General features: G+C 38.1%; 1 protein-coding gene across 3 annotated transcripts; it reads left to right on the top strand.

The window, feature by feature from the left end:
• On the top strand, positions 1 to 24,443 carry LOC148675105 (uncharacterized). Of its 3 annotated transcripts, none has more exons than XM_088626113.1 (10): positions 1 to 784; positions 4,917 to 5,015; positions 10,293 to 10,386; positions 12,438 to 12,506; positions 12,823 to 13,077; positions 13,392 to 13,466; positions 13,702 to 13,800; positions 16,623 to 16,744; positions 17,662 to 17,776; positions 21,113 to 24,443. In XM_088626113.1, exons 1-10 carry the CDS (start codon positions 458 to 460, stop codon positions 21,166 to 21,168), a joined length of 1,311 nt encoding a protein of 436 aa, XP_088482239.1. In that variant the 5' UTR covers positions 1 to 457; the 3' UTR covers positions 21,169 to 24,443. The 3 variants fall into 3 exon arrangements, with proteins under 3 accessions (XP_088482239.1, XP_088482238.1, XP_088482240.1); XM_088626112.1 differs by having other exon boundaries at positions 3 to 784; positions 17,659 to 17,776; XM_088626114.1 differs by lacking the exon at positions 1 to 784 and adding an exon at positions 2,334 to 2,389 and having other exon boundaries at positions 17,659 to 17,776.
• The last annotated feature ends 1,642 nt before the right edge of the window (positions 24,444 to 26,085 follow it).

Genomic DNA, 26,085 nt, shown 5'->3' with positions numbered 1-26,085 from the left:
CCAAGAGTACATCAAACACAGGATCAGCTGCTAACGGTTTATTATGGACTTTGATGGCCACCGTCAATCTCTCAATACTGCTATTCTTAAAAATCACTTACGCAGTTTTGCTTTTTTATATCGACTTTCGAATCCGTTTAACGCATTAGCTTTTAATCTGCGTAAAAAAACATTTGTTGTTAGAGGATAAATGAAGTTTACAATGTAGCACTTTCCTCGGCAAAGAGGGGGAAAACTTGGAATCTTCTGTATTTTGTTTTAAATTGGAAGTAGATTGTTTTATTTCCTACGTTTAATTTTGATTGATACAAATGATATAATCATTTGGCATTTTTACGTTAAAGACGTTCAGGTAGTGTTGGCGACCACGATTTCATTTGTGACTTCGTTATTAGGTTCTTCTCTGCTTTGTTCTTCGGAATACAAAGGAGAGTCATTGACATCTTGAACATTGCGAATGATGCTCAATTTTATCCCGGGCTCGGTTTTCGATGCTGGGAAGGAGTTTTTTCAGGGGTCGGGGTTTTCGGACTTCAGTCAACAGCTCACCCGTTCCCATTTTTTAACGCTGGTGTCTTTGCTGCTGGGGGGTGTGGTTTTCTTTGTTATTGTTTTCCTGAGAAAAAGAGGCCAGCGTGGACCTTTGACCACCTCACCCGGAGACTACAGCACGGGCTTCCCTTTAGACCTGGTCTTGCACAGAAAACCTGTCTCTGGCCTGAACACCAAGAAGAACAGACCTCATGAGGACCTCGCGAAGAAAAAAAGAAGAGAGAAAGATAAGGTATGTTGGAAGTTCCTATCCTTACATTTACTACTGTAATTGTTTTTATTATTCGTTTTTTTTTAGGTTTATGGTGATATTTGTTTCATGCAATTGAGTGCTTTTGCTTGCTGGTAAATAAGTGTTTAGAAGTCTGCTTCTTCGGATGTGAGCGGAGGTGAAAACGGAAAGTCCTGCAGGTCTGAAGAGCTTCATTGTCTGAACTGGCGTTGAGGACTTGACGAGCTGTCTAGGAGGGGAATGCCGACAAATTATTGTGTTATGTCAGACGAACGCAGGGACATGTTTCGCAAATAAATTGATGGAGAGATTTTTTTTCTCGAATTTCGTTAAATGCACATGTTGGTGTGTGTTCAAGAGATATTAGAATGAGAGCTTAAACAAAGTGCACCCATTGTTACTCTTGTGCAAAAGTGTCTCACAACCAGACGGAACAGGGCCAGCTTGTAGTGATGAAAACGTCCACTGTGATCACCCACATACTTAAATTAGATATTTTATTTGGCCTATTTTTACAAAAGTGCATGTTTAACGGTGAAAAATGACTTTCTCAGTGGATTGTAGTGTCATATAATTTGCTTTAAGATTTGGTGTAGTTCCTTGAATTTATATAGTATTTTACATCTTAAAGGATCCAAAGTGCTTTAGATAATAGTGCGGTTCTATTTCATCTGTTGCTGAAGTGCAGCACCCCTGTGGATGCCATGTGGCAGCCATTGTGCATTCATATTTCCAGGTCACAGCAGATCAGATGGAGAAATTAAACTTCGCTTCACAAGTTTAATTGAGCGAGCTTCAGGGAAAGAATTTAGCCTGGACACTGGGGTTGACATCCATGGTTGATCTTAAGTGATCAGAACCCCAGTTTAGCACCTCTGACACCTCCATGTCTGGTCACCATTTTGGGACTGTGGCATACTGTGAAACTTTGGTCCAGAGGCAAGAGCACCACTTACTGGTCTACAGACACCACTCACATCAGCAACATACATTTTTCCTCGGAGGTCTCCTATCCCATATTAATTTTAATATGATGATAATAATACAGAGACACCTTTTCCCATATAGACACACACTTTATCCAATGCCTTTAGTAATTGGAAGAGTCATTCAGCCCAAACCTTTAATTTGCTGCTAGACTTTATGCAGTTATTTGTCAAGAATCACTGTGAATTAGTTTTCACAGTTTAGCTAAATAATTTGTATACACACTGAAAGCTGCTTCGAAAGGAAGATATTCTCATTATCTGTGCTTCCCTTTCATTATATCCCTTTGTCTCTGGTCACATGGTTTGAAGTGAACGTACAGTAACAATGCATAGTAATGCATTAAATTAGTTACATATGAGAGGAGGCCTTTTGGCATGACGAGCCCGTTAAGTAGTTAATTGCTAATTGCTCCATTTCTTTAAAGAAACTAGAGGTTGGGTTCAACATGTTTGGGTACCTTGTTTCATGCTCCAACAATCCTTTGTGTAAAGGTGTGCATCCTGTTATAAGATTTAAACACACTAATGCATTTTCCAATTCTGACTCCTCCCACATGTTACACTGATGATACTGAACCAGATTACTGGGTGGACACTGTCAGTGCTTTTGAGGATGGTAAATATTTAGATCAGTAGTCTTCTCTGTTTAACAATAAAAAATGTATCTGGCTGCTCATCTCTGCATTGATCTTTTTTGTAATATGGTGGCGAAAATGGTCATAGTATTTTTAATGAGGCTTTAATATTGTGTTATAAGCCTACAATGTTAACATAACAGTTCTCTGTTAAATTCTACGCTTTTAACTACAGTACATATCCTAATGTTCTGTTTGCCTTTTTATTTATGTCCCACATTGTCCAGAAGTAAAATGTTGACTAGGGATTTGATTTGAATAGTCAGTAGATCTCAATCAGTAAGTCAGCTGTAAGCTTTTAGAGTTATGCCCACCAGTGTGAAAAATCAACACCCTCACACAGTATCTCTCTTCTGAAAAAGGATTACAGTGGATCTGCGATTAATCTCTAAACACATAAATATAAACTCAGAATTACCGTCCATTTGACCTTCCATCACCCCACCAGTCATTACTGATAAGGACAGAAGGGTGATTTTAAAATTGTTTTAAAGTTTATTAAAAGCGCTGTCAGAGTATTTTAGAGTTCCTTGGATGTTTATCATTTTCACGTATATTATGGATTAGACTTTCTTTGCATCCGTTGATGGTTTTATGTTGTCTGCCAACAGAAACTTTAATAAAAGGTGTTGGGTCAGGTGTATCTTTCTGTCGAGCAGTGCCTGTGAATGCGAGATGCACTTTTTAACCTGCTGTTTTTCTTTGTAGCCACTGTTCCAGACAGGGTTACATTGTAATTAACATGACTTTATTTTTTAAAGCTATTGTGTATGGGAAACATTGTATCGTACTTAAATGCCAGCATATTATATGGAAGATTTTAATAATAGTAATGTCAGAATTGTGAAATGGATCTGAGACTCTGAATGCATCAGCCATGCCACCAAATGACATGTGAATTAAACTTGATTTAAGTTTACAGGACACCTGGAGTGTAATGTACTGACTATTTCAATAAAATATGCAACTAAAGCCCTTTTTCCCCCCAATATAAATCTCCTGCTGTTGTTGTCAAGGGACATTAAGGCTTAAGCCTTTTGCTTTAATGGTTCTCAGATGGCGCTCCAAGTAGTATGACATCACAATGTCAGATAATCTTGCTTTCACATTGGTACATTCATTTTCAGAGGCAATTACTTTGTCATTATGAAAAGAAGACAAAATAATGGAGTACTCACATTAAACGAATGAAGTTGAATGGTTCAAATTTAGGTGTATGTTTTATCATTTATTATTGTATCTGTTATTAGTAATCTTGTGAATTGGTGTATGAATGTGCAGGTTGGTGATTTTATTATTCTTCATTTTGTGGCTATAGAGGTGTGACTCAAATAGACAACCTATGCTGTACAAAGACAGAAAGACAATATGCACATCCAAGCAGAGTGGAGACCAGATTGCTCCTCAAACTACCAGGCTGGAAATTTTACAATTTAGCTACATTTCTAATTTCAGATGAAGTCCAGCAGCTCAAATAGTATACTAAAAAATGTTTATCTAAATTAAAAAGAAAAAAAGAAACATACAGTAGCAGAATATGTAGATGGTGAGAGTGACGAGCATTTTTACAACCAACTGTGTTATCCATGCTTGATCTCAGCACATACACATCAGGGTTACAGTGCAGTTTACCAAGTATGCATAGTTTTTACAGGTTTCTCAGAAGAAAAAGCTTAAGCCAGGTGATAACCTCCCACAGGTGACACAATGAGGCACGCTAAATTTAGCCTTCCGCCTAGCTATCTAACGGCTAGATTACTGATTGCTGTACTAGTGTCAAAGCTAACTTTGCTATCTTATTATTGTAATAAGATATTATCCTCAACAAGACATTATTTGACTACGTCAACTAGTTTGATTAGTGAAGTGAAGTGGCTTCCATTCCCCGTATTATTCTTTAGAAATGATGTTTCTCAGCAACTTTTGCAAGGGACACAGGATTTGTCTGTGACCCAGTTAATCGGTAGCAAGGAAATACTGTGTTTTTTTTACGTGAATTTCTAACATACAGTAACTCTCAAGGGTTCAAAACCTAATATCTGAGCTTTTCTATCGAAAATTGCAAATGCATTCATTTATTCACATACAAAACACATTGGTTAATTAATGGAATCATGAGTCTTTGCAACAATTTCAAAATTTTTGTTTGTTCATTAATTTTTTAAGTAATTTTTCAATTCAACATCAGCTTGATGCCAATACCATTTACCTGAGACTTGAGACCTATGTGATTATACAGCATTGCAGCTGCTGGATGGCAAATGATCTGCGAAACAGTATTTCTGTCTGGATTCCTGTGTACAGTTTGTCTGCATTCATGCATTTGTTTGGCCAGGGTGCTCCAATTTTTAGCTAAATGTGGGCCACCAGGCCTGCATACAACTTGCTGAAACTGTGTGGTTTCTGCTATCTATCTTTATAAGCCTGTTTGTTCTGAGGACGATCCACCGTGTGTTTTCTGTACTGTCTCTCTCTAAGACATTTAAGAGTATCTTTTATAATCTCTAGGAACCAGCAAATGGACAGCCGCCAGTTTCCCCTGAAAGCAGAGCTTCTGGCAATGATGGCACACAGGCACCGACTGCTTTAGACAAGAAGCAGCTGAAGGTACAGTAATTAAAGTCACAGAGAAAAAGGCTTCAGCTTTTGTCATTGATCACTTTCAGCCCTGCTGCATTGTGTGACAGATTCAAACCAGTGACAATAAAATTATAGATCTAAGAGATAAATTGAAATTTGTTGAGTAAATCTCCTTGCTGTCTACGCATAAAATCACAAAACCTGTTACTAGCAAAAGAAGGTAACACTTAGTAAGGAGGCTAGAAATGTATTTATAAACCCCTTATAACTCATGTTCCATGAAAACGGAAATACAGTGTGAGTAACCCAGTAATAAGAAACATCTTAACTATAGTTTAAGTAGGTAGCTGTGTCAGCATGCATAGACTGCAAAGGAACAGTTAAGTTTATTCCTTGATGAAAAGAAAAGTAACACAATGTTTTGGCTGTGGAGTCTTCGTCAGGTGTGGCTCTTTATGTCAGTATAGTGCTCTATAAACATGTGATCTATGTTAAAAATAATTCTTGCAAGCTCATGTCTAGCCTTGTTGGTTTACATTCCCTTCCTCGTTGATGATATTGGCTAACATTTTTTTTTATACAGTAATGCTATTTATGAGGTAAGAAATCTAATCTAAAATTCAGTATGTTGCTAAAAAGCAAGTTAGCAGTTTTCAGATCGTGCTAATATTTAAAACTTGAACACTAAATGTCTTAATTCGGTATGTCTTCCTTTTTTTAGTTTTCTGTAATTCTAATGCAAAACAATACATTTTCTCACCTTGTAGCCTAATCTTCAGCAGTGAGATTTCACTAGTTAAACCAGGCTGGGTCTGGTTAGTACTGGAATGGCACACCTTTAAGAAATACTTGCAGCAGAAACATGGTTTTGTAGGTAGGCTAACAGTTGACACTCTTCCCACTGGACCAGAGTTTACAAGCTACTGCCCTAATGGGGAGACTGAGCATCTTGTGAATAAAGAATAAGATATTAAACTGAGGACTTGACTACATGGTCTTGTTAACCTAGATTAATATAGTGTTAGGTACTGAATGTGTTCTCACTAAATTCATTGTGAACTCCCTAACGTTCCATCTTCCTTTCACTGCAGTAGTAGTTTCTCACCTCTCCGCCTAATCTTCTGTGTAGTGGGGCTGCTGGCACATAATAGCTGCTGCACATCACCCAGATGGGTGCTGCCCTTGAGTGCTGGATGAGGTGGGTCTCGTCCTATATGTGAAGCCTTTTAAGAGTGAAAAGTACTGGAACTATTAAAAAAACATAATTTGGTGTCACGTAACTGGAACATGTCAGGCATGGTGGCACAGTGGTCAGCCTTGCTGCCTTGTAGTGCTGGGGCCCTGGGCTCAGTTCTGGTCCTGGGGGTGCTATCTGCTTGGACTGTATGTTCTTCCTGTGCTCACAAGGGTTTCCTCCAGCTCTGGTTTCCTTCCAAACACATGCTAGTAGATAACCTGGCTTCTGGGAAAATTGACACTGTGTAAGTGTGTGTTCTGCGATGGACTGGCTTTCCATCCCGTTGCTTGCTGGGATAGGCTCCAGCTCTCCTCCAATCCTGAACTGGATGAAGCAGTTAGAAGATGGATGGATAACTGGAACATATGTGCATATGAAAATTTATTGCAGATTTTCCTAACTCTGCCACCTGAACATTGTGCTTTTATTGTGTTATCAACTCTTATCAACTTTCTAGTTGTTCTATTGTATTTTCACACACCACTTTGCTTTCACTAACTGTGCTCACTGGAATATCTGACTTTACTTCTAGCTTCTGTCGAATGCTTTTCATTTCAGTTGCTAGGTCGCGTCAAGTGTTTTTCTTTTCATTTTCTAGCTTTTGTTGATTCTTATCCATTTAATTTGCTAGCTCTTGCTGAGAGCTTCTCATTTCAGACAGCTAATCAGCTACAGTAGATGAGGGTACTCATCTCGCCCTGTCTTCCAGTCATCCCTGACACTTGTTGTACATCTACAAGGGATTGCTTTACTTCTTGTAAGGATACTTTACTGACCTGATATTAATTTATTGCATCTACCTCTTTGATCTCTTTACCTACATGGACCTCACAGGTGGCTGTTAGAGAAATCTGCTCTGACACCAGTTGTTGGAAAATAACATGGTCAGGAAATTAAAATTTAAACACGAGTTCTTTTTGTTTCTTTGGCATGATTTGTGTAAGAGAATAATAAATCAAAGCCAGATATGTACATGAAATAATAATGAGCAACACCGAATTCTTCACATATACATGTTTGTACTGTACAGATATCTGCTTTCCGGAGGCCTGTGTCCTACAGACTTCGAAAATCCAGTATTCCAACACTGTAACTAAAAACACTATGCAATACTTAAATGGGCCAAAAAAAAAAACTAACAGCTGCGTCCTATGGAAAGGGCCCTAAACAAAACAATATCTCCCTTCCTGCAATATGGATGCCCAAAGGTAATGGGAATCAATCTCTATTCTGAAAATGCACGTTTTTAGTCTGAGGAATCCACAATAAGGGAAATCAGAATTTCCTAAAATAATTAAGCCCACAGACTGTCACACATGATGTTCAGTTTACTTGAATCCGGTCTCCAGGACTGATCAGAACAAGAGCCTCTCACATGCCACAAGCTTTGAAGAAGAGGAGGACAATGGTGATGTTCCTTCTTCTCTTTTTCTTTCTTCCTCTCTCCCCTTTTCTCCTCTTTATTCATTTGCTTCTGTGTTTATGCCCTTCTCTATAGCTGTTGAATACTTATCCTTTATTATGGGTTTTGCCATCGTAAAGCCTCTTTGATCATCTGTGTTTATCTACTGTACTTCTCAGCCCCCCTGCACTAGGCAAATGCCTCATGCCATTCCCATTGTCTCAGGCTTTCTGAGTAAGGCCTTGAAAAGTGCAATCAAGATTGGAGCTGCACACGACACCCACTCCTGGATCATAACCCAATATTTATTTTATTTTTCTAGAAATGTTTAAATATGTTATCTAGGTATATGTCCTTAACAGTCTTTCACATATTCATACTTTTGTGACAGTGTAAGGAAATGTCAAAGGTTAATGATAATCCAGGCAATAGTGACATGGACAGGTTTTTTTTTAGTGGGCTTCTTTGTACTTTCAAGGATACCCACCTCCCCCAGCATAATAAAATATGAATTGCTATCTTTTTAATTATTCAGCTTTTAATGTACATAAATTAAAATTTTATGAAAATCAGATTAAAATATTGAGTTCGCAAAAGCTTTTTTTGGCATTTATTCAAAATTGTGTGCTACATTGTAGTTTCCACTCTGTCAACATAATCTTTTTTTGTGTTTTTTTTGTGTTTTTTTTTATATTTAAGAATATAGCAATCATATTTCAGATGACAAAGGCATAGCAGCACTAAGGGTTAGCCAATATTGTGGAGTAGTGTTTTAGGCTCTGTACCTATAGCCGTACAGTTCAGAATTCAAATCCTGAGTGGGGTACCATTGTTGCCAAAATATGTTTGCTGCTTTACCTGTTTTGTGGCAGGTTTCAAAGACATGCGTGTCTTTGATGTGCAAAAGTCTTCACATTTGATTAACACTCACTTTATTTGAGGAATTGTTCATGGGTACTGATTGGTATGGCAGTGCTATGACTTGGGTAGCTTTAGATACTGCCCTGTGTTAGCTGCAGGAAGGAAAATACTCTGCATGACCACAAGACTTTGCAAGTGCACAGCTCTTGGTTTTCTCTTTTGCACCTTTGGTTAATACACATTATATGTGCAGGTTACAAGTAGGAGTTAAGTTGTTATTCAAAACCATACACAGAAAATGGACTTAGAAAATATTCATATTGCAACTCATTGTTTTCCATCATAAACGTTTTAGCACTGTTGTTGCAGTTGCCATGTTGAAGATTGTCCAACTACTGTAGTATCAGACTTCAAAGAGAAATTTCATTTTTTTTCTCCTGTTAAAGGTGTCCTTTGTGATGTTTTCTATTTTCTGTGTTCTGAATTGTTTTGTTGCTGACATTATTTGCCAACTGATTGTTTTGCCGAACTAGCTACATCAAAGGAAGGGGGGAAAAGTATTTAAGAAAGACACTTCCTTAAATTTGATGTAGGCAATAAGTACTGTATCTTGCAGAGCACAAGATAAGGTATCATGTGCAATACTGTTATGCAATTCAGATGTAAAGGCATGAAACACAGCAGAAATCAACCATGAAGGAAAAGCAGATTCTTGCTTTTTTTAACAAATAACTAAAATTCGGTAATAACAGATTAAATTCATTGTATAGTGAGTCCAGTGCATTAAGATTGATTAAATAGTAACTAGAGCATGTCAAAGCTTCATTTTAATTCGAGAAAACAGGATTTTGTTTCAGGGGAGTTCTACAGCTCAGTGTAAAATATACAGACCTGTAGCTTTTTAAAAATAAATAGCACTTGAAGTTTGCAATCTCCACAAATGATAATGTTGGTTTAAGAGGCAAGAAAACATTCACACCAAAGCCACATTCATAGCTACCACCACACAGTTCTCTCTCGCATAGCAACTGAAACTATTTTTTTTGTCTAGTGTTATTTCAAAGGCTTATTTGGCAAGTGTTTGCCTGTTGGTTGAAGTTAGCATTTGTTGGGATTGAGGGTCCAGCTCCAACTGAACAATTTCTCACCAACCAGGATGTTAAAATGAAATATTATTTTAGAAATAAAACCAGCTTTGTCCAAACAGATTCAACAGCTTTATATTGCATGCTAATTAGGGTGCTGGTGGGTTCAGAGGGTATCCATCAACTTCAGTGCTCTCTCACTTACTTGGAAGCTTTAGCAAATGGAACTTTCAAGTTAACTTTTAATAACTAAATACATGAGCTGCATGGGGAAAAAAGATTCAATTCTTTTGATTTTGCTGACCTTGTTAGTTGCTGGAAGTAATGACAATATGTCAGATAAAACATATAATATAAAAAGTTTACGGGTATAAAACTGTATTAAAAAATTAAGTATGATAATGTTTTGTTTGTTGTGCTGATTTGGTTTATGTCTCTTTTTAAAGCATCAGAATTTCTGTGATGATTTAGATATCTCTATGATGGCCTGAAACACCCTTTCTTTTGTTTGCTGATTTCTAACGATTTCCTCCAAAGATTTTCCTCAAAAATCAATGTCCTATAGATACACTGCCTTCTTCTGCTGATGCAGGAAAAAGTAGGAATGAGATCTGAGACTACACCTCAGTTTAAATGGCATTGATTTCAAATGTCTGTAATTAACTACTTGATTTTGGAAAACGTATGAAGATGAGGTCTCTAATCATCATCTTTTTTAGCCTAAGAAGAAGAAGAGAAAGATTGACATTGTGGAAGAGAGGCTTACAAAGGATATCTTTCCTGGCAAAGAGAAGAGTGAAGAAGAGGAAACAGGTGAGTGAATTGATTGGATAGCGCTAACCACCACTGCAGGTAAAACCTGGACATGGACATGAAAACAAACATACTGCTTATAATCATAGTAAATTCACAGTTTGTCTTAGAACACTGACCTTTTTTTTTGTAACAGGTGCAACTACATTTTATTGAACGGCATAGTTATGTTTCAAGAAGTGGATTATTTTTAATTGCTTTTAGTTGGCTGATACTGATATTCATCCGAAGTAACTTACATTTGCACTCATCTGTTACATCTGGGTATTTTGCTGTAACAATTTGAATGAAAACATGCCTTTGCTCAACAAGTGTACAACAGCAGGGTCTCACCTGGGATTTGAACCCGTATCTTTCAAGGTACAAATCCAGAACCTTGACCAAGACTCCACACTGCTGGCTGTTGTGAAAATCACAGGCACGTGTGGCTGCTGTTGGGAGCAATACAAGTTGTACTGAGACTCGTGCTTTGCACCAGGATGCAGATGCTCTCTTGTAGAGTCTGGACATGTCTGGTTTGTTCACTAGTCTCTGAGCTCTTAATGCCACATGTCATTCCTGCTCATGCTGCAAATGTTCAAAAGGGCTTACGTTTCGGGATTTGGCAAACACTCAGAATTCATATACTTTATTTTTTTTTATAAAAGCATGCATGCATAAATAGTTTAATATGCTTCTTTTGATGCTCTGTAGATATCTATTATTTATTTTCCAAAATCCAGAACAGGTTAACCAGTGTAAAAATGCACAGAGCAGGTAAACCAGCACTTAGTTGTCAAACGTTTATATTAACTTTGACCTTAAACCTGATCTTAACTAAACTTAACCCTGACCATTGGTCTTAAAATTATTAATCAAATAAGTATCAGGGTTTAGTATTGGTTTTAATGGTAAATATGGTTTCAAGGTTAATGATAGGGTTAAGAGACAGAAATAGGTTTGGTTGAAGATTAAAGTTTGGGTTGGTGTTAGGACTACATTTAAGGCTAGGGTTAGAACCAGAGAAGGAGGTAGGACTATGTTAAGGAGTAAGTAATTGCAAGCACTCCAGTAAAGAGGGCAGTTTTAGCTAACTTTTAACATCTTCACATGTACAAAGGATGTCTGCAGCTTACTGAATATTTAATGACTTGCGTCCCATTTTCTTGAAGAAATAAGACATAAAGTATGCTTCTGCATTTTGAGTCATGACTATTACATTTTTGCTACAGGTAAGCAGGTGTAATACAATGTGATTTGTTACTAATTAAGTGGGGAATGGAGTAGACTTGTTAGGGCTCTTGACACATAATGGACATTGTGGCTTTATGCCTGAGTAAGATACTTTACTCCAGACTACCCATCAGCACAAGAGGATACCAGTATCCCTGGGGGTCACTCTACAAACAATTAGTGTGTTAGCCAGTAGGGAGTCATGGACAGTAAATGAACACTACTGTAAATAGAATAAGTTCTGACCAGAAGAACACAAGTATTTACTTTACTACTAATTACATAGTGAAATGACTGGAATGTAATTGTATATTAACAACCCATCAAATCCATTGTTTTATCTTATAGCTCTACTGTGTGTATAGTTTTAATTATAGCTGACTATGGTTATCTACAAGTGGAACAAAAAGAGGAAGTGTGGATATTGTGAAGATTCTACATGCAGTATATAGCTTCTTTCATCATATTGTCTTAAGCATACAGTGACCCTGCTATACAGTAATTCACATTTTGTTTATTTTTATAATTGCTTTAATTATTTCACCCCAAACACATATCATGGTGGTGTGTTGCAAAGCAGGTTGGTCTCATTTATAATTTGTCGTCCCTTAAGACTGATAAATTAAACCATGTACCTACAGTATCACAAACCCTCAAAGGTGAAAGAATCTATCTTTCTTGTCCACCTGCTCTGTGTATGGGGGTTGCTGATGCAGAATGGGTGCCACATACCACCCAGGTGAAGTGGGTATGCTCCTATTTATATATAAAAGCACTCTGGGAGTGGAAACTGTGATGTGAATGCATGCAGTTAATCAATAAATTTCGTTGTGTCCCAGGTATTTGGGTGACAAAAATCAGCAGTCGTGAGAAGAGACAGCTCAGGAGGGAGCGGATGAAACAGAAGGGTAAATAGCACTTGATGCACTGTTAGCCTTTCAGCTGCACTGGATACCTCCACTGGGCTGTTGACGAGTGTGTATGCTTATCCTTAGGCTGCACTCTTGCACAAGTTCTAACATTAACAAGCGCTGCATCAGCTCTGTCCGTATCTCCCATTGTCTTTGAGTGGCCTTTGCTCTAACCAGGCTTTGACGTTTGTGTCCATAATGACAAATTACATTTGATATGACCAGTGGGGCTTGACAAATGTTATTCATTGTGTTTGTCAATCTGAAACCCGCCCTGCATTCCTAATAGTCGACTGGTTCTCTTCCTCGGTAGAGACTGTGAGCAGGAGCTCTCCGCACCCCCCTGTGGACGAAGGATCCAGCCTCTGGAGTGAAGGAGCTGACAAGGAGACTGGTTGGCAAGCTCCTCTTCAGGGGGAAAGCCCTGCAGGACGGGGAGCTCCGGAGGCCAAACTGTCAGCTGGCCCGTGGCAGGAGTCTCTGCCACAGGCCGTGGGCAAGGCAAACCGGAGACCAGTGGAATGGGTGCCACCAGGAAAACTGGAAGAGGATATTTTCTCCCATGTAGGTGAGTTTCACATGCCACTGCAGAGGAGCGATGGGTGGAGCTCAGGCTTATTGTTGTGTTCACGTCACGCAGGAATCTGGAGCAAAACACAGCGCACGTGAAAATACTGTCGGAACACCCGGAGTGCTTGTATAACTATCAGTGCTGATCAAAGAAGAGCTCGTGCTCTCTGCATTTAGCTCCATGTCAGTGTCTTCTGTTCTGTCAGGCTCTTGGCCTTTTTTCCTACACGGGAAAAAAAAAATCAAACAAAGGAAATGCATTTTTACAAATACTTTTCATGCCTAGACCTGTGGGCTTCGTGTTTTGTTTAGGAACTTGGAGTATGAAGGCCATGAAAACAAAGCCTGTGACCTTTGGGACTGTTTCTGACTTCCCTTCAGAATTTGGTGAGTGATTTCTGCTTCTTGACTTGGATAAGAAAAGTTGTGAATGTAGTGAAAGTAAGAAGGAGGTTAAAATGGATGGCTGATCTCCTGATTATGGCTATCTGGCTGTTAATGCTATTTTATAGAAATTAATTTTGAGAAAAATAAAGTTATATTAGTAATAAAGTTATATAGTATACAAAATCATTCCCTTCTTTCTGTTTGTCTTTCTATTTATGCATTTCTCAAATTCCAGATAACCCAGATGGTACCACGGCACAGGGTAGCCCATCTCACAGCCCGCGCCAAGCTCACATGTCCTCTCTGGGAGTGGACACAGCTTGGCTAGGACTAGGTAAGAGCTCTGCAGGAATGGAGTCACTGTTCATTCCGTGTGGTGTTTCAGGCTAACACGGGCCCTTCCGCTGAGGAGTTCATGCAACATTATTTCAGCTTGTTGTGAATAAAAGAATCCTGCAAAAGAACAGTGTATGAATGTGTGTGTGAGCTCTGCCTTCTGAAGCTAAGCCATGAGCCTGACAAGTATAGACCTAGGGCTTTTCAGTCTGTCCTCTCTTCTAAGAGGGGGAACTCAAACTGTGTTTTGGGAGGGTAATCTGCTTTTCATGCCAGCTCATTTGTTGTGCTCCTATTGATCAGTACACTAGTAAGTGAAGGCTTGGATGGAACAAGAAAACAAGAGGCTTTGTGGACATTCAGGGACTGCGTGGCTCGGGAGAGTGTGCAGTACTTGTCAGCTACACCAGGTGTCAGCTAAGAGTAGAATGCTCACTTTGAATACAGAGGCCCCTGTCAAATGATATGTTGTGGACTAATATTATACATGTGCAATCATGTATCTGTCTGATATCTACAATATTTCCTATTTATATGTACAAAATATGTAAATTGCCTCATTTATACCTAAGTGTTAAATAATAGAAAAATAGGAAAATATTACCATAGTTTGTACTAGCACTCTGTGAATTCTTGAGTTCACACAACTTGCTTTAAGAAATTCAGCAACTGTTATGATGAACTGCCAATACCATGGGATATTTACATTTCTCACTAAATGCCACATGTAAATAGTATTATAATCAGCCTACTGCTTTTTTTTAAACAGTCAATTAAAATGTCTTTCTTTTGAAGTTCCCGTTTATCACTTGACAAAGGTAGTCTGTTTTTTGCTAGTTTTCCTGCAGTATTGAGCTGTGTGTCAGTAAGCATTGAACTGTTATTGCATCCCCTGAAGTGCTATATTGCCATCCATGTGGAATCACCTAGAATTAAAACGTCTTCACATTGTGTTGGGGACTCAAAATGTGTGATGTGGTGTTCTCAAGAGACCTGAAGCCTGAGGATGTTTAGCAGTGCACCCTGTGTGTACCTTGTCCTGGCTGGAGTTGTGACAGGCTTGTGTCTTTATAGTTTTGTCCAGTGTTCACATGAGCTCCTAGTCACAGAGAGCATATACAGTAAGCGTTATGGTTTGTTTTGCAAATGCTTCTCTCTTTGGGTGTGACATTTTTAGTGAAAGAAAGCTGGAGGTGTCCCTTTTTTTCTTTTTCTGTGGGTTTTCTGACCCCTGCTCTTCATTTATTAACTCTGCTCCCTGTCTCTCCCATGATGCGCGGATCTATAAGCTTTTGTGCAGACGGGAGTGTTGGAGAAGGCAGAGCAGGAGGACAGAGCACCACAGCTTGCCACACTCACTCATGCTGGGGACCTAAACAGTGGGCATCAAGGCCTGAGAACAAGAATAATGTGCCTCTCAAATATGCAGTTAAAATGTGAAATTTGACTGCCTATTTCTTTTATAATATTCTTCCTTAGTTAAGTGGCTTGTTTGCTCTTTTGACTACACACATCTGCACATAATCTTGTTTTCAGAACATAAAGCTTACCAATGAGAAGGGACCATCTAACCCTTATAATGGTTAGTAGCAAGTTGATCCAAGGACCTCATCCAGGCATTTCTTGAAAGAAGCCATGGTGTCACTGTGACAGACCTACCACTTAGTCAGCAGGGGGCTTGTGAGGCCTGAGCTCATGGGAAAAATCGCAATGCAAAGCAAAATACTGTACAAAGAGTAAAAAAATTGTGTTCACAAATATCGACTACCTCTAAACTAACCCAATACCAACTATCACCATGAGTCCCTTTATCTACCTAATTATTCTACATTAAATCCATTTAAGAATATGACTCAGCCCTTCACCTGTTATCAAATTAATTAATAATGCACAACATCTGAGCCTGTTCACACACAATAGTGACCCTGATGCCCTCCATCGGCAGGTCAGCTGAATTACCTACCCTTATTAATGCTGGCCTGCTTCAACAACATGATTGGTAGCCCTGTCCCATACTCTCACAAAACTCTGTGTAAAGAAGTGAATCCTGTTCTCAGTGTTAAATGCACTTCCAGTTAGTTTCCACTCTCCATTCGTGTTTCGCTGTTCATTATATTAATTTTTCCCTACTTAAAGCAAGAGTTCTCAGAAATCTCAAAAATGTAATTTCATAACACCATGATACTGTACAAGTCTGTTGAGAAAGTCAGGCATTTTGTACTTAAGGCTTCAAAAATAGATTTTTTTTATAAACAGGATTTTGTTTTTTAACCTTTTTTATTACCAGATGTCCTTTAGGGGTGTAAACTTGCAAAGTACGGTATTTTAACAGTTATCTAAGTATAAATTTAATTTTGTGTTTATCCACACTTGACCCAGTAATGATGTAAAGCTGTCAGGACTGCCTCTTAGAATGTGTGATCTTTAGTATTCTTTGAAACGTGAGTTTTTATGTTTAACACAAAAGGAAAGCTGGTAAATGGATAGCTGGATAAATGGGGCAGAACTGTTGGTTGTGGTTGTCTGAATAGATTGCTCTGAATTTTATCTGAGCTAAATAAATAGCTCAGCATGCACTTTGAAGTGCTTTTCCGGTATACTTCATTTAGACAAATGTCTCAGGAATAAATTAACAGAGCTAAGAAAGGCAATGCTACAAAGAGTTTTTTGTTTTCTTCATCTTTAGAGGTGTCCTTTTGAAACTTATTTTGAAAGGATTATTGCTCAATAAGGTACAGTCTCTCATCCAACACAAACTCACCGTGAAAGCTACACTATTTTACAAAAGTAACTGTTGCTTTCTTCTTCTTATCTTATCAGAAGATCCTTTTGATGCTGACCAGACTTCAGACTGGAATGCCCCCACTGAAGAGTGGGGCAACTGGTGTGGAGAGACCCCTCCACTGGTGCAGCCAGAGATACAGCCTATCATGAACAGACAGGTAGGTGCTGAGCTGTGGTGAACCTCAAGAGTGTTGTTACATTGCCTCAGTTAAGACTGCACTGTACTTTTGTACTCGATTTGATACTAGCGTGCCTGGAGTGCAAGGAACTGAATTAAAAATAAATAAAATTAGCATGATAAATAACAATGTTACTATTTTATTTTCATTAAATTCATCCATATTTTCTTAAAAGAGCAACACTTGTAAAGGACTGCTGACAAAACGAATGGCAACAGTCTGTTCTGTTTTTCATTTTCTAGGTAAATTGGCTGAAGAACAGCTTTCAACATTTACGTACTATAACATTTACTAGTTTGTGTGGTTTTAATAAAAAAGTAGTCTCTGACTTCAGTGCATAAGGAATTGGAGTATAAGGTTCCTCAGGATTTGGAATATAAGGTTCTTGAATTTCAGGGCTTTCTCAGAATCCTTTGACGAATGGTTCTGAATTATTAAATAATTGAATGCTGTCCCTGCTTGATTTAAACTGCTCTGGCTTAGACCTGTGGGTGTCTGCATCCAGCGTGGAGATTAATCTGGGTGCTTATTTGAAGTAAAGTAAAATAAATGACACTGAAACAACACACACAAATATAAAATAAGTGACTCCTTTGAGAACAATTCAATTAGAGCAGATTTTTTATTTTCGCGCCCATGTCCTTACTTTCAAAGGCTAATTTATTGAGGATTTCTTTAAGTGCTTAGTGTTTTCAGTTTTTCTAGGCTCAGCTCCTTACAAGTGTTTCCTGTCAAAAATGGAAGTCGTCTTTCACATAGAGGTGATACACTGTGTATGAGAAGCTATTTCTGTATTACTATATTACTGGTGTGTGATGCCTGTTAGTATTTCCTGTCCAAAGCTGGTAGTTAACAATAATGGGACCACTCATTTTGTTGGTGCTGTATTTCAGCAGGGCCAGGGACCGGGGAGGAGAGGGATGGAGGAAGGAAGCACATCGGCACAGGGGCCCCAGCGGCCTGCAGATAGTATGGAGGTGAAGAGCCCGAGTGGCACGCCATCAGCTGACGGTGAGCAGCGGTCCTCCGCGTCTTCCAGCCGGGGCGGAGCTCTAGAATATAGGGACAGTGATAAACGAGCAGAGGCCACTCCCCCCATCAGACCCGTTTAATAGCTCGTTAATTGGTCCGAGGATCCTGAGAGAAGCTCTGGTTCTGCCGAGTCAGGGTGGGAAGGGATAGGGAAGTAAAGTGGCAGGGAGAGTGAGCTGCAATATATGAAATCACATCTGGAGTGCTGCCAATTAAAAACGGAAACCAGAAGGAGATGTTTCTTAACTTGGCCTGAAACATGCCAGCTTTATAATCACTCATTTCTAAGAAGCGTCTTTCAAAAGAACCGTTTTACGGCATATTTAGAAATTTGGGTTGTTTCTTTATTGTTTTGGAAAATAGAGTAAAGTTGCTTTTCTATATATTTATCCATATTTTCACAGTCTCTTTTCTTGGTGAAAATACACAACCTAAACAGAGAATGAAAATCTGCTTCCGAATCTTACCAAAATGTAGTTTTAAATGACTTTAATGATTTGCAGTATGTTAACAGTAGCATCTTAATAATGACTTGGAGGAATTACCATTGCTGCATTATCATTGTCAAGTGTTGTTGTTGATTATTTCTCATTTCGTTTTTTCCTCTCTTACACCTCTTTCTTAAGAATCTCATTCAATTTGGACCACACCTTGGTGTCCCAAGGCAAGGGTTGCTTAAAATGTTCTGGAGGTTTAAGAATGTCACACTGCTGTTTTTTCAAAGGCTATTTCCTTGGATAGACAGAAGTACTCCCTTAGTACTATGAGATTTTTCCTTAGTTATGTGAGAAAGAAATCCAGAGCTAGGAGATTGTAATAGAGAATATTTTATTCAACCCAGACGCCACTTTTTAAACTTTATTTTTGTTCTCAATAATTATTTTTTAATGTTTTACTCAATTTGGATTCTCAAATAGTTTTATGAGGCTTGGCTTTTCTTTGATGCCTCCTCTACCACTCAGAAGGAATGGGAGCTACATGCTCTTCTAACATGCCCGCTGAGGAACAGTGCATCTCTCCCTGTCCCTGCTGTAAGCCTGCCCGTTCCCACCAAGTCAAAGGTGTTGATTTAGCCCCAGCCCTTCCTCACAAGAACTCTGCCAACTTCACTTTGAGCCACTTTTCAACTCAGGAATCAAGTCATAATGAGCAGTCCTCATCGAGCTTCAGTATTTATTGTTTGATGTGTTTTTAATTAAAATGTATTGAAAGTGTATTAATTACATTTGACCATCATTTCACAACACAATAGTATAGTACATAATTTACATTCTCCTGTTCATTTTGGTTCTTGAAATAGTTGTTTTCTCAGAGATGCTCCATAGTGTTTCTGCCTGTTCACGAGGAGGCACTAATATACCCAAGTGTTATGCCAGCTGTAGCAAATGGGAAATGCATATCCCCATATGGGCCATCTTTCCCCCTTTATTCATCCAAGAATTAAAAATGCTCAAAAATATTGACAAAAACAACAGTGGCATTCTGCAAACTGAATAGAATAGTGAAACACGAACCAGAGGATAGAATTGATAACTACTGTATACGAAAGGATATTTAAATTGAGAAAAGGAAAAACTTCTTCACCCAAAGCCTTGTGGGATTGTGAAACCAGCTATCCAGCCATGTTTTTGAAGTTCATAGCTGGGTTTGTATTAAAAAAAGTATATGAATGATACTTGGATCAATTAACTATTAACTACAAAAGAGCTGATTGTCCTCTCATTTGTTAACTGTCTTATGTTATTTTTATTGTTACAGTTATTGGAGGTGGCTCTAGAGGTGTCTCAAGAATCTAGAAACAATGGTCAACATTAACAATTTTCATTCTGGTCTTCTTGTAGCAGTTTTGTCAGAAATGCTCCATGGTGTTTCTGCCTGTTCAAGATGAAGCACTAATTTACCCAATGACTTTCATTTGCAGTTCTCTGGGGCTTCAAAGCAAGAAAGGAAGTTGTAGGGTGTCTGAGATCAAATGAATCGTCTGGTTTACATTGGTTAATTAAGTTCTTGGAAAATCATTAAGGGTCATCAACAGTCCTGGAAAAGGGAATAAAAGGATATAGAAAGAGCAAAAGTGAGAGAAGACGGAAGACAGAAAAGGGAAATACTAGAGGCAAGTGGCCTTTGTCAGATCAATCTTAAGGACCAGGTTCTAGTCAAGTATTTGAACTTTATTAAGAGAGGTTGCCATTGTCTTGTTTTAGGACAATCATTTCCTTTATAAATAATCACTAGGTTAACAACAGTCTCTCCTGGTTAGTGGATGCATTTTTTAGAATAGAGATAGGATCCCATTCACTTTGTAGCATTTGCATTGATAGAGAGATTTAACTCTAGGTTGCATTCTGTTTAGTTTAGAAGGCAGGTTTATCTGTCTTGTTGGCCTGTGTAAGCATCGCATTCATGAATACTTGGTAGCAGTCACGGGTCTTTTTCTGGTTGGTCGGACATAGGCCTCTAAGATACCTTGTTTGTAAATAGAGTAACTTGTTTGTTTTGTTGTTTATTTTGTGAAGTTATTATTAATAAACATTTGTTTAATCTAATGTAGTCTTTTCATCAAAGCTGTGCCAAAGATCAAAGGTCTGAAGTGTCTGTTATTATACCAACTGCTCTGGTATATTTTTGGCATATCTTTACAATTTGGGGGTATTTTAATATTTTAATTAATGGAACAAGTAATAGGTTTATTCCATGCTGAAAAGAGAAGAAAGAAAATGTTTTGGCTGTGGAGCCTTTCTTTCTTCTCTTTTCAGCATGCAATAAACTTATTACTTGTTCCTTTGCAGCTACGCATGCTGACGCAGCTACCCACCTGAACTATTTTAATTAATGATTACCTTCTCAGTCTATTTTTGGTATTTCACTCTTTTTGTAACGCCTTATTTGTTTCATTATTGTGAAATAAAGTAATCTGCTCCTCTTCATAAGGTATATGTAAGAGTGCAAAGGAACAGGTAACAGGTTTATTCCATGCTGAAAAGAGAAGAAAGGAAACAGAACATTTAGGCTGTGGAGCCGTCTTCTGGTGTGAGCATAAACCTTTACTTGTTCCTTTGCAGCCTGCGCATGCTGACACAGTTACTGTACCTACTTGAACTATATGCAAGAGTGTTCGCATCCAGTCTAAGCTGCTACATTCACACCGCAAATACTTTTTCAGTTAATTAAGTGTACCATGTTGCTGTGTTTTGTAATACTTTATAATACAGACAAAATCACATGCAGATGAGTCATTTCAGACTTAATTAGTGGTGCAGGTTAGGATTACAGAGAGCAGCCACCTCTTGTCTAATGATCAACTGTCTCTTTTAGACCCTGATACGAAGAAGGACAGGAAGAAGAAGAAGAAAATGAGGAAAGAAACCTGACGGTTCAGTCCTTGCCAGCTGAGGGGAGCAAACCCAGAGTACGCGATCGCTACATTAGCTGCAAAGGCTCTGCTTTAGGAGGTGCTGAGCACAGCCCTGTCCCATGTGCAGATTGCCAGAGAGAGAGAGAGACTGGAGTGAGAGCGAGTGAGGTGATCAGGCTGACGATCTCAGGTGCACAGATAAAACTAGCTCTAAAGCTCCATTCATCTGGTGGGAGGTGGGTTTTATTTTCTAACCATCAGGTTCGATTAGAGCTGTCCTACTCTGCTATGTCCGGTGCTGTGCTGTGCTGTGCTGCGGTTTACATCCTGTGTGCCAAAAGCCTGAACTGTGTGTGTGAAAGTTAAAGCTGGACTGGAGACCGGTAACCAATGATAATTGGTTTGGTCCTCAGATTGGGTGCTTCTGAATGTGGATGGGTGTGTGAAGTGACATGTGGGATCTTAAATTTGATCATAATCTCGCATTTTTTACATGTTCTTGCAATACCCCATACTGATTTAAATTGTTCTGTTTTGAACTTATTTTTTCTTCATACAGTTTAAAATGTTGTTATCAATATAACATAACAGCGCAAAACAAAAGGGAAGAGCATGGAGCTAAATTATGTACATCACACAGGACTTAATCTTCATCATCTGACGAGAGTTAAAGAGCAGATCACAGTCTCCGGTATGTCAGATATTACATGGTGTAAAATGGTATTCAATTTCAATAAAAAGTTAAAAATATATTTTAATTTAAGCTATATGTACAGTATATTCAGTTTTTAAGTGAAGTTCTATCATTGGTAACATTAATTAGAGAATAAAGTTTGTATTTGTAGGTAAGTTTTATTTAAAAAGTGCTTATTTCCTGAACTATTTAATTTGATTTACATACATTTATTTAAAATAATAATATAATTATAAATTAAGGCAAATGTAGGGGTAAAAAGTACCTGACTACCTCCAAAAACCCAGTTCTAGTAATGAACATTTTTGTATTGGATACACTTTTAAAATAAATTTCTGCTGTTAGAAATCAATATGTAACCTCTAAGTACAGGGTTCAACAGTCCCATGTTGAGACTGGGGATGTCCAGACAGCAATGGTTCAGATAGCAATGGCTGCTCTTGCGTTGCATTCAGTAGTGATACATACCGCGTACCGCAGGGCCTAAGGTTGTTCCTTAATCAATGTGTAGACTTCACTGAATCATTCCTGGAACTGCGGTGGAGAAAACCAATATTATGCCTACTGGCATGTCTCAGATATCTTAGGCTAACGGAGGACTGAAGAGTGCATCGATTTCATGCTGGTTATGACCAATTTGGGTATTAACGGTTAAATAATATCTAGATTTACACAACCCCAAAAAGCATAATTTAGACATTGAAAGCAATGCATCACAAGCTCAGAAACTTGAATATGTTCTCTCTTGGTGCTCTTAGTTTGTGCTAGGTTTCAGAATATAATCTCTTGTAAATCAAATCAAATCCATTTTGAGCAGCGCATGACGATGGCAGGCCACTGACAGGTCAGAGGGATTTCAGAATAGTTCACTTTCACAGATGTTTAAAACAGTCAGATAATCACCTCAAACAAGAGCAGAACCTGCTAAGAAAAACTTCTTAATGTCGAGATGAGCTCCACTTTTTTTCATTTTGTTCTGCATCATAGGCTATACAGTATGTTGAAAAGTATCAACGCACATTGGGCATTTTCATTTTTAAATAAGGATGAGAGATGTAAAGTAATTCTTGGATGTGAATCAAGATTTCTGATTATAATGTGGGAGATTAAATCCTGATTGTGTTCTTCTTTTCTGATCCAATGTCACTTTTTATGTAAAGTCATCTTGAATGGTGACTACACACATAATGGACTTTGAGACTCTGATGTTTGAAGTTAATCTCTGCTTAAAATATAATGCCTATGTACGTAAAAGAGCCTGCTAGCACACTGTTTGGGGACCTAATTGCTGAAAAGATTCAGTAAAGATATGCACCTTCAAAATCCACAGCAAAGCCTGATTGTTTCTGACTGTCAGTGGACTATTTTCTGACTATTGACATTTAATTTTGAAAAAGAAATGGCACTTGTGTATTGATGGTGAATGTGAAGGCTGGTTGCTGGATCTTGCAATTAAGGAGCTTTTGACAGCTACCCCCCATCCTACAACATATCTTTTTTTCAGTGATATCTAAATGTAAAAGAGGGGATGTTTTTAAATCGCCAATTGATACACCACTTCTGTCTGTCTTCTACAGTATAATTTCAAGCCTGTTCATGAACTGAGGCTTCAATAAGATACAGTGGCCCTCCCTGGTGTTTGAAACTTTTTTCATATATTTTCCATAAATATTACCTGGTGTATTGTCTGCAAATACAGACGGTAGAACTTCAGATCTCTGTCTGCAGGTATTGCCAAATAGTTGAACAAAACAATGCCGGTTACGTCAGAGGTCAGCAATCAAATTACAATGTCATACATTACTATATCTGCATAAGTGATTTCAAAGTCCTATCATAAATAAATTACATTTTTAACATTTTATCCCATTTTACTACAGGGAAGGAGGTGTCTTCTCTGCACTTGAATTGTCAGTAATCACTAGTCAGATATTTTACCTGGGGTGACTAAATTCGGTAATTTTGTAATTTGAAAAGAACCCATTTGTAAATATAAATTCTGCATAGGTGAGTTAACCACAAAACAATGCAACCATTTCCAGTTTGTAAAAAAAAATACTTTAGTCTCTGTAACAAACTCTTTTAATTGGTGTAAAAACATATGTGAGCAAACTGCTATTAAGATATTTATTAATGTTATTTAAATATGTATTAATTTAATACAGTACTGGATCTGTAGCTGTTGTGTAAGAGTTCAGTTGTTCTGCATGTGTTGTTGGACTTAAATGTTTCTTAAAAGTGTGCCTTTACTTACTGTACAATTTGCAAGTGATCAACACCATAATAACAGGGTTGCATTTCAATAACTGCCTTTTAAATAAGGCAGCCTTTCTTAATGTTCCCCTCCTGAAAGCTTGTGTGTCCATTTTCCTTTTCAATAGCCTGCCTTTTATATAAAACGCAAAAAACAATTACAGAAATCTGAAAAGTCTTTTTAATAATCTTTTTGTAGGATGATTTGCAAATATTTTTAATAGTCAGAAATGATAATTTTTTGTATTAACCTATGTAAATACTTATTTTCCATTATTTAAAAGAACCTCATAAAATTGAATTGTATCATGTTTGCCAATGGAAATAAACTGCAGGAAACATAATCCCATCTTGTAAAGTTTTGGGACTGGTTTAAAGCATATTTGTATTTAGAGTACTGAGAAAATCGGTGATAATTTCAGTTCTTGACCCCTGCTATTTTCTTAATGAAAAGAAGTAAATTGATCGTTTTTAGTGTTTCTTGTATCACCCGTTTGCCTGTGGCCGGTTCTGTTTCCTAGTTAAAACACTGAAAGTCTGCAAATTATGATTGAGAACATCTCACCAATGCTTGTTTTTCTGCAAGCAAAATTACAGGTGATGCTAATCTCTAATCCCACAATCCATTTAAATATATTTCAGTCCTACACTTGACTATCTGAGGTATGTGTTTATGCCATTGTTCTTTTTAAAAGAAGAGAGAGAAATGGTATCTTTAAAAACTATTCAGATCCTTCCTGTGGTGCCCCTAATGTTTTTGTGAAATAACAAAGTGATGCATACACATTTTTAAATGTTATATTTTATTGAATGTGTATCTTGTGATGGACGTGCTTCCCATCCAGCGTGTATCCCGCCTTGTGCTCATTGCCAGGTCTCCCCCACAACCCTGTGTTGGATGAAGTGGTTAGAAAATGGATGGATGTATATTTTATTCAAAACCTGGCTGCTCAGACTGAAGACTTTTAAGGGTAACCTAAGGTGCATTCATTATCATCAAAACCGAAAGACACAAGCATTACTGCTGCAAGTCATTTTGGGAAGGTCTCTCTTGACTTTGCATACAGTACAGTATTGCTTGATGCAAGTTATGCCCATTTTTCTTGGCAGATCTGCTGAATCTTTCTCAAGTTGTTTGGGGATCACTAATGGACAGCAGTTCTGAAGTCTTTTCAGAGATTCACTCTCTTATTCTTGAGCCACTCTTGTGTAGCTTATACAAATGATAAATTAAGCATCTTGGTTGGTTTGCTAAACAAATCTTTTAAGTATATGATGTGACAGGCTCACCAACCGTTCTGTTTGAAAATTTGGAAGGAAAAAAATGAGAGTGCATTATGACACTTCTCCCCTTATAATATTGAGATAGTGTTTTGTATTATGCATCTACATACTTCCTTGGGATGCCTTAAAAAGACTTGCACAGTGTGTAAGTTGGCTAGATAATTATTTGCTGAAATTTACATGCAATTGTAGAAGGGATTTAGAGTCTTAAAGCATGCAAGTGCAGTTTGACTTGGTCTGGTGGTGTCAGTGCTGGTGTGTTGATTGCTGCTTACAGGGGCTTAATTCTGACATACAGTCATGTTTAATCAGTGCCAGGCTCTATCCTGTAATAAGGTCACATGCACAGGGAGTGGTAACTGTGTGGAAAGATATTGGGGATTACTATCACATTAAAGAAAGCAATTATGCTCCTGTTGAGCAAGACTCAAAAGTTTCCACAGTTAGTTTAGAGTAAGGAGCTGTGGCTACCAAGGAAGAAGTAAAAGTTAATACCGCCCTATAAACTAGAAAGACAAAACAATGTTTTAGCTCCTGCTCCTTCTCCGGGTGAATGGGAGAGAGAGGAGGGGAGCTGAGATATAAAGCACTGGAGAACAGAGGACAGAATGAGTGGGAATGGATTCACAGGTGAGAGAGTGTATCTGGGGGAAAGGTGGGAAAAGCTGAAATCTGTAAAAATTCTCAGTTGAGGCTTAATTT

This window comes from Lepisosteus platostomus, chromosome 3 (assembly GCF_059453375.1).
Source record: "Lepisosteus platostomus isolate fLepPlt1 chromosome 3, fLepPlt1.hap1, whole genome shotgun sequence".
Taxonomy (NCBI): Eukaryota; Metazoa; Chordata; class Actinopteri; order Semionotiformes; family Lepisosteidae; genus Lepisosteus; species Lepisosteus platostomus.
This window is presented reverse-complemented; position numbering and strand designations above follow the sequence as displayed.

Bases quoted from the DNA above. Each gene is read 5' to 3' on its own strand.
- LOC148675105 (XM_088626112.1), top strand. From the start codon at position 458: ATGATGCTCAATTTTATCCCGGGCTCGGTTTTCGATGCTGGGAAGGAG. The intron at 12,507-12,822 runs GTAAATAGCACT...CTTCCTCGGTAG, and splicing joins GGAGCGGATGAAACAGAAGG to AGACTGTGAGCAGGAGCTCT. The intron at 16,745-17,658 runs GTAGGTGCTGAG...GCTGTATTTCAG, and splicing joins AGCCTATCATGAACAGACAG to CAGGGCCAGGGACCGGGGAG.